General features: G+C 51.5%; 6 protein-coding genes across 6 annotated transcripts; 2 read left to right on the top strand and 4 right to left on the bottom strand.

The window, feature by feature from the left end:
• Positions 1-134: 134 nt before the first annotated feature.
• PODANS_1_24640 (uncharacterized protein) lies at positions 135-1,455 on the bottom strand (the record flags this gene model as incomplete). The annotated part of the gene is made up of 2 exons (XM_001906755.1): positions 135-1,106; positions 1,165-1,455. 2 exons carry the CDS (start codon positions 1,453-1,455, stop codon positions 135-137), a joined length of 1,263 nt encoding a protein of 420 aa, XP_001906790.1.
• A 680-nt stretch (positions 1,456-2,135) lies between these two features.
• PODANS_1_24630 (uncharacterized protein) lies at positions 2,136-4,305 on the bottom strand (the record flags this gene model as incomplete). The annotated part of the gene is made up of 4 exons (XM_001906754.1): positions 2,136-3,067; positions 3,138-3,443; positions 3,565-4,152; positions 4,251-4,305. 4 exons carry the CDS (start codon positions 4,303-4,305, stop codon positions 2,136-2,138), a joined length of 1,881 nt encoding a protein of 626 aa, XP_001906789.1.
• Positions 4,306-4,651: 346 nt separating this feature from the next.
• Positions 4,652-6,018, bottom strand: PODANS_1_24620 (uncharacterized protein; the record flags this gene model as incomplete). Its single annotated transcript, XM_001906753.1, has 3 exons — positions 4,652-4,925; positions 4,991-5,068; positions 5,141-6,018. The coding sequence occupies 3 exons, from the start codon at positions 6,016-6,018 to the stop codon at positions 4,652-4,654; spliced, it is 1,230 nt and encodes a 409-aa protein (XP_001906788.1).
• A 369-nt stretch (positions 6,019-6,387) lies between these two features.
• PODANS_1_24610 (uncharacterized protein) lies at positions 6,388-8,932 on the bottom strand (the record flags this gene model as incomplete). The annotated part of the gene is made up of 3 exons (XM_001906752.1): positions 6,388-7,049; positions 7,107-7,384; positions 7,437-8,932. The coding sequence occupies 3 exons, from the start codon at positions 8,930-8,932 to the stop codon at positions 6,388-6,390; spliced, it is 2,436 nt and encodes an 811-aa protein (XP_001906787.1).
• Positions 8,933-8,960: 28 nt separating this feature from the next.
• PODANS_1_24600 (uncharacterized protein) lies at positions 8,961-10,377 on the top strand (the record flags this gene model as incomplete). Its single annotated transcript, XM_001906751.1, has 2 exons — positions 8,961-10,057; positions 10,110-10,377. The coding sequence occupies 2 exons, from the start codon at positions 8,961-8,963 to the stop codon at positions 10,375-10,377; spliced, it is 1,365 nt and encodes a 454-aa protein (XP_001906786.1).
• Positions 10,378-10,815: 438 nt separating this feature from the next.
• On the top strand, positions 10,816-11,553 carry PODANS_1_24590 (uncharacterized protein; the record flags this gene model as incomplete). The annotated part of the gene is made up of 1 exon (XM_001906750.1): positions 10,816-11,553. One exon carries the CDS (start codon positions 10,816-10,818, stop codon positions 11,551-11,553), a length of 738 nt encoding a protein of 245 aa, XP_001906785.1.
• Between the last annotated feature and the right edge of the window lie 50 nt (positions 11,554-11,603).

Below are 11,603 nucleotides of genomic sequence, written 5' to 3'. Positions count from 1 at the left end.
ACAACTACTGTAATACCAATTTGCTTACCATTTTTTGGCCATTTTAGCCTCATTTTCGCAGCCAGTGACTTTCCTAGGTCGCCAGCCCAACATATGATCAAGTTCGCTCATACTCGTGTATGTTGCTTGGTCGACTACAGGCCGAAGCAATTGGCATAGTATGTGACCGTGGCACTCCAATCAGAGAAGACGCCAATGACTCCCACATCCTGAGCCAACACATGTAACAGATTGTACACATCTCCCTCGCCGTTGGTCACATTGGCCACGCTTGCATAGTAATATCCTCCTCCGCTGCCGTCACTAAGCCAACCGCTCCTCTCCAAGCTCCACGTAATGATGTCGAGTTTCTGTTTCTTGGCTTCGATGGCATAGCTGCTGGGCACAATCTTCCCCTTCTTATCAACGGTGACCAAGTAGGGCAGAGGAGGAGCGACAATCCTAACACCGGCCTTCTTGTACTCCTTGAGCCTCGCGACAGCAGAGGGGAATGTACCTGGCTCATCGCCGCTCTCGTCCAGCAACACGGCTTGCTTTCCCCATTTTGGCTCAGCCTTTAGCCAGTACAGGATATCCTCATACACAAAAGATTGTGGCCACACCCTCTCTGGCTTGATACCGGCCGCCTTGAACTCATCAATCATGTGTTGGGCATAAGCCGCCTGGGTGTAGTTGCCGCCATTGAAGGGCATGGGCACCTCGGGGGCCTTCAACTCAGGCGTGAACTTGAGACCGAGATCGTCAACCAGAGAGATGAATTCCTTGAGAGTAGGCACCTCGCTGCAGGTTTTGGCGTAGAGGTCGGTCCTCCAGCTTGCTGTGCCACCAAGATACTCCTCCGGGGTTGTTGCTTTCGGATCCGAGGCGTCCATCTTTGCACAAAGCGTCTTGATCTCTGCCAAAGTGAAATCCGAAGTGCAACACTTGGCCTTAGCAGGCCTGTCCCCAGAAGCAGGCTGAAAGGGGGTGGTGCACTTGGCATTAAGTTCAGGGAGAGAAACGACGTTGGTTGTGGTGTGCAAGTCACATTGGGCATGGCGGCAGACGAGTTGAAGGTCTTTGGTGAAGGTGACATCGCATTCCTGAATGCCGGCTCCCATTCTGGTCTGTTTAGGGGCTCGAGTTAGACAGATTCTTCCTAAGGGGTGAATGGGCAACACTGACACCAGCAATAATTGAGTCGTAGGTATGCTCCGGGAACTGAAGGGTGCCACCGCCACGGTGAGAAATGCTCCAGTCGCTGGGTTTCATCCTCTTCTCTGAACAAGAGGCGAGCTTCTTCTTGAGAGGCCCCTCGTCCATCTGATCCACGAGCCAGTAGGGGCGCGGTCCGAGAGAGATCTGCTTGATGGGCGACACCTTGGGTGTCTTCTTGCCATTGTGCTTGTCGCTAGGGGCGGCAAGCACAGTGGAAGCACCGAGGCAGAGGATCGCAAGCTTCTGGAAGGTCGCCATGGTGGTGGTTTGGCACAGGGGAAACAAGGTACCTGGGGCGAGTAACTATAACGTCTGGGTGGGAGCGGGGAGATGATCTTTATGAACAAGGCGAGTCCTTGCCACGTGCTTGCACAAGACAGAGTTGCATCCATCTTTCCGGGGTCTCGGTTTTGCTGCGTCTTGGAGTTTCCATCTCTTCCTCCCCGATGGCAAGGGCCGTCTACACGGGATCCAATAAAGTGAGCATTCCCAGCGTTATCGGCATGTCTCCCTGCCACATCGTTCCCACATATATCGACGACGGTTGAGCTGCTTCCTTTTCCAATCTAGCCCGGTATACCCGAGGTGGGGGACGGAGAGCGGACGGTTCCATTTGCAAGGATAAGCTCAGAGAATGCTACGGTCAATTAAATGCACATTCTTCTGCACGTGTCAATCGTGTTGCATCGTCGCCAAGCACATAATGCAGGTGGGACGGATGAGAAGATTGATTGGCCAATCCTTCGGCCAAATGCACCTCCTGGGTTGGAGACAGTTGAGGAAAATGCAGAGATGAAATACCATGTCGGTAAAACACAAGAGTCTGGTCAAGTTCAGCTTCTTAACTTTCACTCATGTGGAGTGGGTACCTATCTTCGAATTGTTTCCCTCGAAGAGCATGCCGCAATAAACAAACGATGTTCCAAACATTGACACCTTTACACCCTACAAAGTCGACCACTCTGCCTCCACAAAAGCCCCCCTTCTCCCTCAATCTTCCACTCTTCACTTCCCGGGGTGGTCGGCGCCCAAAATACACCCCAAGGATCTCGAGTCTTCTTCACCCTAACAAGCTTTGAATAATTGTCCCCATAGAATGACTGTTGCCAGTTCGGCTCATGAGGATCCCCTTCGTTGAGGTAGCTCCCTCCCCCTGGCGTTGCCTCCTTGAGGGGCTCCATCAGTTGTGTCAGAGCAAGCTGGGCTGCAATGACCTGCTGATCAGTGGCTGTTCCAAGATTGAGCTTGCTGAATCCGAATATGTCAGCGTGCATGACACTTTCTCTCCATACGGGGTTGACGCCTGCTGGGTAAGGGTGGCCTGCTGCTTCGAGCGTGGGAGCCATGTTGAGTCCATGAAACGTATACCCCGCTTCAACCAGTACTCGTGAGGCGTTCATGGCTTTGGAGAATAGGACAGGATCAACGTATGCCGCCCGCGGGAACAGACGAGAAGCAAAATATCCACCTGCACCTGGAGCACCGCCTGCTCCGGTCGACGATTGGCTGCTGTAAACCTGGGTGCGGACGGTGATGTTTGCAACAGGTATTCCAAGGCCGTTCAGCTCATCCAGAAGAGGTTGAGTAAAAGCAAGTGCTTCACCTGGAGACAAGCCCGGCATCTGCACCTGGACTTGCATGGCGAAGCCAGGACCAGAAGGCAGTCCATTTGTCCAGAGATAACCCCCTGCATCTACAACAGGAATTGCAAAAGCAAAGATAGCGTTGAAGCCTAGCCAAAATGCAGTGCTGTTGGTAATGGTTGGATTTGAGGAGGGGCTCGAAGAAGGTGTGTTGCCAAGATTGAAGTTGAAGGACGCGATGGTCAGATTGATGGCAGGATGGGCTTTCACAATGGCCGAGGTTATCACTCCATATGTGCCTTGGTTTGTCTGTTAGCTTCGGTGGCATACTTTGTACAGCAGACGCAAAACACTCACTGCCTCCACCACCTCGGAAAGCAAAGAACAGATCCTCGTTTTTGGTCGGGTTTGCCGTAACATATTTTCCGTCGGCTGTCACAACCTTGAGCTCCAAAACCTGGTCTACTCCTAGGCCATACTTGGATGATAAAGGGGAGTGGCCTCCACCCGATATCCAACCTCCGTAAGACCCAATGGTAAGACAAGAAGCAGCAGGTAGAGTGATGTTGTGCGCCAGTGCATATCTAAACGCGTCATAGACCTGTAGTCCAGCGCCAACCCACGCAGCAGGACCTCGGTAACGTCCTCCGGGTTGCTTATAATCTGATATGAACTCAAAACCTCTCAGATTATGGGTCCAGATGCTCAGAGATCCCGCACCGATGTTGCGAGCAAGAAAGTCATGACCCGTGTTTCTATGCGTCAGTCAGCAGGAGGCACAGACACAGATGCAGGACGGCCAAGTAAACATACTTGATTATCAGCCGAACGTTCTTTTCTCTTGCAAAATTCACCGCTGACTGAACATGTTTTGGTTGTGTAGCATTGACCACGTAAACAGGATAACCTCCCCTCGTACAGGTGGCATTAGCTTGAGGGTTCCTCACGAGGGGGCATGTCAAACCCTGAGGCCAGGTCCCTTGAACAGTGACCGGATCATCAAACCAGAAAGTGCTTTGACTAGCACCATTAAACAAAAAGTTGCATGCCGTGGTGTTGAAGCTTGCTGAAGTCGGATAGCACACCGAGGCTGGGGGGGAAGGGTTGAGCAAAACCCCACCTAGAGTGCGATTTAAACTGGCCCAATCCGAAACAGATGGCCACGCGGTTTCTCCGGGGAAGGCTTTGCAACGCGATGTTGGTTTGGTGGATGGTCCTCGGTTGCCAAAGATCCCTGAAGCCACAGTGTCGATATCGACATCTGAAAAGTGGGAGTCATTCGGAGGTTGACCTATTGCCACCTGCGCGAAAAGCGTGGCAGTGATTATCGCAGTAACAGACCACATGCTGAAATCTTCAAGTCGGCTCTCCACTGATTTCCAGGTTGTGAGATGCTGTGACAAATTAGCCCTGTGCATCAGCTCCTTATACATGGCGTTAGGACCATTCCCCAAGTACCCCGTGGCTTACAGCATGATCTTGTAAGCTGATTGCAACAATGGCAGAACACATAGCAAGCCAGCATAGGCCATAAGCTATTTGTAGAATCATGAGGGTTGTACACAATGGTTGCCTCTGTCACTTTCGATACACGTAAAGTAGAGCTGAGCTACCAATGTAACCCCTCCTGCATCTGTCCCGTGCCTCCGGTGCCGGAACCGATGCATGGGATTTGTCTATTAGGAAGGTATATTTACAAATGTGATGATCGACACAGGTATTCCTGTAATAAGTCGATGTGGTAGACAACCAAACTGTGTGGCTGGGCTTTGTGGTTCTCTTTCGGCGACGACTTTTGGCTCCGGTGATCAACAAACAGACAAGAAGAATGAAATTTTAAATCTCAACCAAAGTATATACACGCCTGGTTGTTAGTCCTTCTCAAACTTCAAACTCTTCTCAAACTCCTTTTCGATCTTTGCCAGCACCGTTCTCGAGTGCTCCAACTTTTCATCATCCACACTGCCAAACCTCACCCACCCATCATATGCCATCCTCGCATATCTTGTCGCATTGAACAAATCCCCATTTGCGTAATGCAAGTTTGCCAGGCTATCATGGTACTCAGGCGCAAGAGGGGGAACCATGTCCCACTCGCTAAACTCATGCCACTCGCCGCTCATGACAATGGCATCCTTGAAGAACCTTCGGCACGCGCGCTCTCAATACTCTCCTTGAGACTCTTTTGGCGGCGTCGATAGAACTCTGACTCCTCAATCTCATTCTTCGTACCAGTACACAGTTGACACTTGCAGTCAAATCCCCAATGGTCTTTGAGATACTTTCGTCTTTCATCACGGACAGTTGTGATGGGCACATCTATCACATATCAGTTAGCAATATGCATGTGTGTTGAATACCCTATAGTCCAGCACTTACAGCTCATCAAGATCTCCTCTCCCGGCTCGATGGCTACATGAGCCATGATCTCCATTGTCAACCTCCTCTCCGAGAACCTCGAGTGAACGTTTGGTCTGCAGCCATGGTTTATCCTCGCAGCCTCAGCAAACAGGCCGACATGCATTTGCTCCCCGTCTTGCTCTCCAATCATGACCGTATTGGCATTCGGTCCCAAGATGGCGTCCACCTCGTACTTTTCTGCTCCTCTCGATAAACCCCTGACCTTGGACCTCAATTTATCGGGAAGCTGGTTGATGGCTTGCTTGAGCATCCGTCTCCTATGATGGGGCTGTGCGGTGCCCAAGAAGCCTGTCCCAATAAGTAGGGAAGGGTAGTCAGACATGACAATCTCTCCACGCTTGATCTTGCGCTTGGCAACAACACCCAACCCTTTCCCTTCCACCGGGACAATCTCGTAGGCAGAACCAAGATTCTCGCGGCGCTGCACCCCAAGCGGAGGGGCCTCATCATCAAATGAACCAACACCGACAATATGAGATGTTGTCAGTGTGGAAGAAACCAAGCTGATGCCGTGGCCATTGCGAAAGGTGGTCGAAGTGAACAGGCAGTCGATTCTTGGGACGGTTGTATTGTCTTTTGCTGGAGGTGAAATGCACTTGGGTGGGTAGTCCCACGCGATAGCATTGGGGCTTTCATCGGACAGGACGCCAATGTGCCCTGGAAGTGGACAAACCGGTAGCAGCGCAGCTGTTTCCAAGCGGCCTGCTGGATGATGAGGACATTGCTGTTTTGCAGAGGGAAACACAGCTGCTGTTGTTTGTTTCGCCTTGCCTGCCGATGCTAGAAGGACAAGAGATAAGATGCTTGAGAGTGCCATTTTGACTTGCTTGATGTCAGGTGAAATTCAATAGACACGAAGACACGGGCGGCTGGATAGGACATTGTTATCAAATATCAGAAGTGCAATCTGTCCATAGTGGTTCCACAGCGGGAGCATTGCTAGACACAAATATCAACCATGTGTTAGCTGAATGCTTCACGCGGCACCAAGGCAAGGTAGTATATCCGGCGGCTATTTCGCTACCAACAAGACACTGGCAATGCGACCCCGAGCTACTCAAATAAGAAATGTACGCTGTTGTATTTCTTCAGCTACTGATCATTCATCACCAGACAAAAATACAGAAAGGCTGTCATAAACTCATAACCATTGACCCAAAGTTTTACGGTCATGTTTTCACCCCCCTTACCCCTGGTATGAACCTTGAAAGTTTCCCTGAAACCCAGTGGCAAAATTGAGTTCTCCATTAAGCGGAGCATACACCACAGGGCTGAGCAACTTGTTGAACTCTTGATCCCAATTCAGGTTCTGGGCCTGCTGTTGAAACTGATAGCCAGTGTTGGAGTGCAGCTGGTTTCCATCCCACTCGAGACCTGCTAATGAGCTGTAGTCGAGATTGGTGGAATCAAATCCCTCCCCGCCGGCCATTTGCTGATATGGGGACGTCGGATGCATCCCTGCACCCAGGTCAATGCTTGTTCCGGTGCCAGTCGACATGGCAGGGGTGGCGAGATCGCTGCTGCTCAAAGTATCCCACTGCGCTGGTTGATCTGCCGGGATTTGCAATTGAGGAATGTCCTGCGGCGGACCATATTCGCTGAGTGGCATTTGGCTTTGGCGGTAAAGGCTCATTAGCTTTGGTTGGAGACCGACCATGATGTCTTCCACCTTGGATCGAAGTCTGTCCTCAACATCTCGGGATTCGTTTTGAAAGAGCACCTCGAGCTCACGACGAACAAGAGTTGGCATTTCTCTTCTGAGAAACGTTGCATAATCCTCCAGATCGCTCGAACCAGAACCCAAGCCCGAGGCAGGGGTAGCGTTATCGTCGTCCTGGTCATCGTAGTCTGTGACTTGTCAGCGCGAGAACTCGGCACGGAGTTTGGTCGAGGGGGTTCACAGACATGGTGTGGGGACAGAGTCCGGATCATCGTCTGGAAACAGGATCATGTAGATCTCAACCCATTTATCTTCATCCGTCATGTTTGGCTGGGCCTTTTTGCGACTTCGCAATTTCTTTTCCTGATCCTTGGTGAAGCCTTCGTGTGGAATCCTGTTTTGCTGCATGGTGCACGGCGGGTCCTGTTGGAGATGATTTTGAAGAATAGTATCTTCCTCAAAGGTGTCCCAACAACGAGGACACTGGATTGGGAGCCTGTGTCGTCTGTAAAGATGAGTCCTGCTGTCTGGTTAATAAAAGACACCACGAGATCGACGTCGAGGAAACTGCATACTTGACTCGATGAACTTCCTCCCATCCCGGGCCCGGGCAAGACGTCCATTTCTGATATTTGCGAGGGTTCCGCTTGAAGTAGGGACAGGCAAACTTGTTTCCGCTTCTCATCAGCCCGGCGGGGCTATCAGACGTGGCTCGCCGTGCCTTTTTGCGTCTCCCGTCGTGGTCTTCGGGTGGCTCCACCTCGGCTTCACTGAGATGCCGCCTTGCAGTAGCATGCGTAGCAACATCACCTACCGTTTTGGGAGATAATTCTTGCTCTGGAATAAACGAATCTCTCGGAAGTTGAGGGGCGTTAAAGAAAGAGTCGACACTTGGGATCGATCTAGACGCAGCAGGCGGCCCTGGTGGGAAGTTGGGTGCGCGAGGTTGCGGAGCCGTATGAAGTTGTCGCGACTGTGGCATCTGTGAGGATACAGTGGGCGCTCTCGGACTGGGACGGCCAAACCCAAAAGGAGCCGAAATACCCGAAATTCTGCGTGAATAGACCTCTTCATGACCAAAGTGAGGCTTCAAATCAGCTGCTGTTGGCCCTTGCAGCTCGTCATCCAATGATCGCTTGGCATTCCTTTTTGTAGAGGATGGTGGTGATGGGTGATCCCCTGCTGGCGGCGAAGGGGCCGGAGATAGAGGCAAGCTTGGGGCTGGTGCGATATATGGTGCTGGCGTTTGCGTCGGTCTGATGGAACGAGAAAAGCTTTGGGAAGGCCGCTGAGTAGATGAAGGTTCGATTTGGGGGAAATTCGTCATGACCGAGGCCATAAACGGCATGCTCGCGAACTGCAATGCGCCAAAAGAGGTGGCCGGGAAACTAGGTGAGGCCGCAGAGGGTTGAGATTTGGCAGTTAGCATGAGCGAGGCAAAGTCTTGTTCAGGCTCAGCACCGGGGGCTGGGGCAGGAGGTGGAGGAGGAGCTGCAGACGTTGAGGTTGGCTTCTTCGATTTGGACAGGTCAGAGAGCTTCATAGGCTTGGGTACTTCCTCCTCCTCGGTGCTCTTCTTTTCCTCCTTCAGAGTCTCTTTGGCTTCCTGCTGCTCTCGAGGCTTGTCCGCCGTAGGTGTCTTTCCCTTCTTGGGAGCTGCTGGCAAGTCGGCGACACTGAATGCCTTCTCAGTTTTGGCGAGACTGGCGAACTGAGTCAACTCAGTGATTTTGGTGTCGAGGGAAGTACACAAGCTCTTCATGATGTGGTCAATCATGTCCTGCCTGGGATGTGCAACTGTCTGCTCGACGACCGTCTCGTCACCCGAGCTCCAATCCTCCTGGTCGTCTGGTGAGGCCGTCCTTGTTTTTGCGGCTTCATCTTGGCTATTGCTAGCTGCCGGCTCGTTTTGAGAATCATTTTGCCGGTCTGATGTGGAAAGCTTTTTGATGCCTTCGGTGATCGCATCGGCCAGGTCAGTCCCACTTTTGAGAGCGTGAGCTTGCGCCGTTTGGGCAGGCTCTGGTTCCGGTGATGGCTTGCCGGCCAGGCCGAGGAGAAAGCTCTTCATCGCGGCCCGAGTCTTGAAGCAGGTAAAGATGCTTAATGAGATGCTGAAAGGTTATGACTTTTGCTGTCGTTTCGAGATCGGGTTATCACTGTTTGTGTCGTTGGGCAGATGTCAAAGTGGTACGCAGCGCAACCCCGCTCCCATCACCCACCTTATCGATAGCCATTCTCTGATTGGGACGAGACCGAACCGCCCAGGGTTAGGGCTGAGTGATGACGTTGCATCCAGTGGTCCAGGACCATGTGGGCGGGCGGCTCTTAGCGGCCTATTATTGGGTTGCACTTGGGCAGGCCTTCCAGGTTGCTCCGTCTTACTACAGGGCATTGTCTGCCTGCGATGTCGCAATGTGATTCATCGCTATCAATGTCCAAACAGCTCCCGCTGTCCGCTCATATTATTCCAGCTCTGTAATGGTTGTTTTATCTTCATTCTCTGCGCGCTTGTTCAAACTCTTATAGCACCACGGTCCCTCTATTTACCGCCGCTGGTAAACTACCTGATTTACGGTCCCTCGATCAGGAACACCTGTGGTCAGCCGTGCCCACCGTTTGGTTTCCACCTTTGCCGTTCTATATCCTTGTCATCACATTGCATGTTCACAATGGGGCAGTTTTACGAAACAATTCCCGAGTCCCTTGTCAAATGGATACTGGCCCAAAAAGTGTTTTGGGTGGCCACCGCCCCTCTGTCGCCGGAAGGACATGTCAACGTATCTCCTAAAGGCGGCCCCTATTTCGGCATCCTCGACACCAAGACTTTCTGGTACCTCGATCTCAGTGGTTCCGGCAATGAGACCATATCTCATCTGTACGAAAAGAATAACGGACGGATAACCGTCATGTTCAACGCATTTGAAGGGCCACCACGCATCGTCCGCCTGTTCGGCCACGGCACAGTGCTCGAAAATGGAACAGACTCCTTCAATACTTTTGTCAAGAAGCACGAGGTCAGGCTCCTTCCCGGAGCAAGAAGCATAATTCTTGTCCATGTGCACCAGGTTGGGAGCAGTTGTGGCTTCTCTGTCCCTTATTTCGAATTCAAAGATTGGCGAACAACCTTGAACGAATTCTTTGCGAGGAAGGCCGACAGGTTTGACAAGGGAGATTCCAAGGAGAGCATAGAGAAGTAAGCGCACCTCTTTCCGTAACAGTTTTAAAGTGTTTCTGACGAAAAAAAGGTACTGGGCGCTCAAGAATTCGGAAAGTGTAGATGGTTTGCCAGGCTTAGACATTGCCAGAAAGACAGCCAAGGAAGACGGGATCGTACCTCTCACCAAGATGGTAGGTGCTGGCGCCACACATGGAGGGCAGAGGACACGGAAGCAGCTGTCGTTTGGAGTACTGCATCTTGCCCTTGTGGCAGTCATTGCCTCCTTCGCCACCGTATTTTTGCAGCCCGTGTTTGGCGAGCTTTTGAAGAGTCTGGAGAGCACGTTTCAGCATTGATTCACTTTACGGCAACACAAGTAAGCAACGTAGTGCGGATGAGAATGGCCTATTGGAGGTGGATGCAAGTCAGGATACGAGCAACTGCGGCATGTGAATTGAAGTTCCAGATGGGAACTGGACACGATAAACACAAGAATGCAATACACCGGAATGATGCCTGGGCTACAAGAGTTTTGAAGTATTGCCACAACGAATAATAACAACAGCAACCGGTCTAGTGTACATTACTTTTTAAAGGAGTATTCGGCCAAATTCGTGACGTCAGATAAAATAAAGTACCATCCGTGGGGGCCCTTGAACAATTTCCAGGGCACTGAGCCCAGCACTCCGGGTATATCTATACATGTTCTCCCCTCCGCATTGTTCCAGGGTCCTTGTGGTTCTGTCCCATTTCCCCAGAACCGTTTTAAATTCACAAACCGACTCCGAACCAAGATGCCAGTCTACGTCGTCACCGGAACAAACCGCGGTATTGGGTTGGAATTCATCCGCCAACTGTCACAAGACCACGCCAACATCGTTGTTGCTTGTGTCCGCTCCCCCACCTCCGATGTCGGCAATTTGCAGTCCGTGATCGAGGAATCCAAGAATCACAATGCCATCATACTGGACTGCGATATTTCCTCAGCAGAGTCGATCAACCGGTTTGTAGAAACGTTGGGAAAGCAAAAGATTTTGGCGGACCAAAAAGTAGACTTCTTGATTCACAATGCCGCTCTGAACCTCAAACCAGAGATGAATTCGTTGAACCTTGAGCCTGATCTTGTCCATCAAATGATCACCGCCAACGTTCTCGGTCCGGCTCTCCTTACTTCGGCATTGCTCACAGCCAAACTGCTATCGCCAAAAGTGAGAATCTTCCACATCTCTTCGGGTTTGGGAAGCATGGCTGTGAGTCTTGACCACAAGCCACGACAGAGTGCAGGCTACTCCATCAGCAAGGCTGCTCTCAACATGCTTGCCGTCCACCAAGCAGAGGACATCAAATCGCACCTCCCAGGGGCAGTTGTGGCACTGGTGGATCCGGGCTGGGTGAAGACGGACATGGGCGGGGAAAATGCCATATACGAGCCCAGTGAGAGCGTTGGCAATATGCTCAAGATTCTGCACGGCCTAAAGGAGTCAAACAATGGGGAGTATTTTCATCACTCTGGCAGAAATGTGCCCTGGTGAACCTCTGGGCGGTTTTAAACAACGTTGTCCATGGTCGTTTTCCAGCTTTA

The sequence above is a fragment of the Podospora anserina genome, chromosome 1 (assembly GCF_000226545.1).
Source record: "Podospora anserina S mat+ genomic DNA chromosome 1, supercontig 6".
NCBI lineage: Eukaryota > Fungi > Ascomycota > Sordariomycetes > Sordariales > Podosporaceae > Podospora > Podospora anserina.
This window is presented reverse-complemented; position numbering and strand designations above follow the sequence as displayed.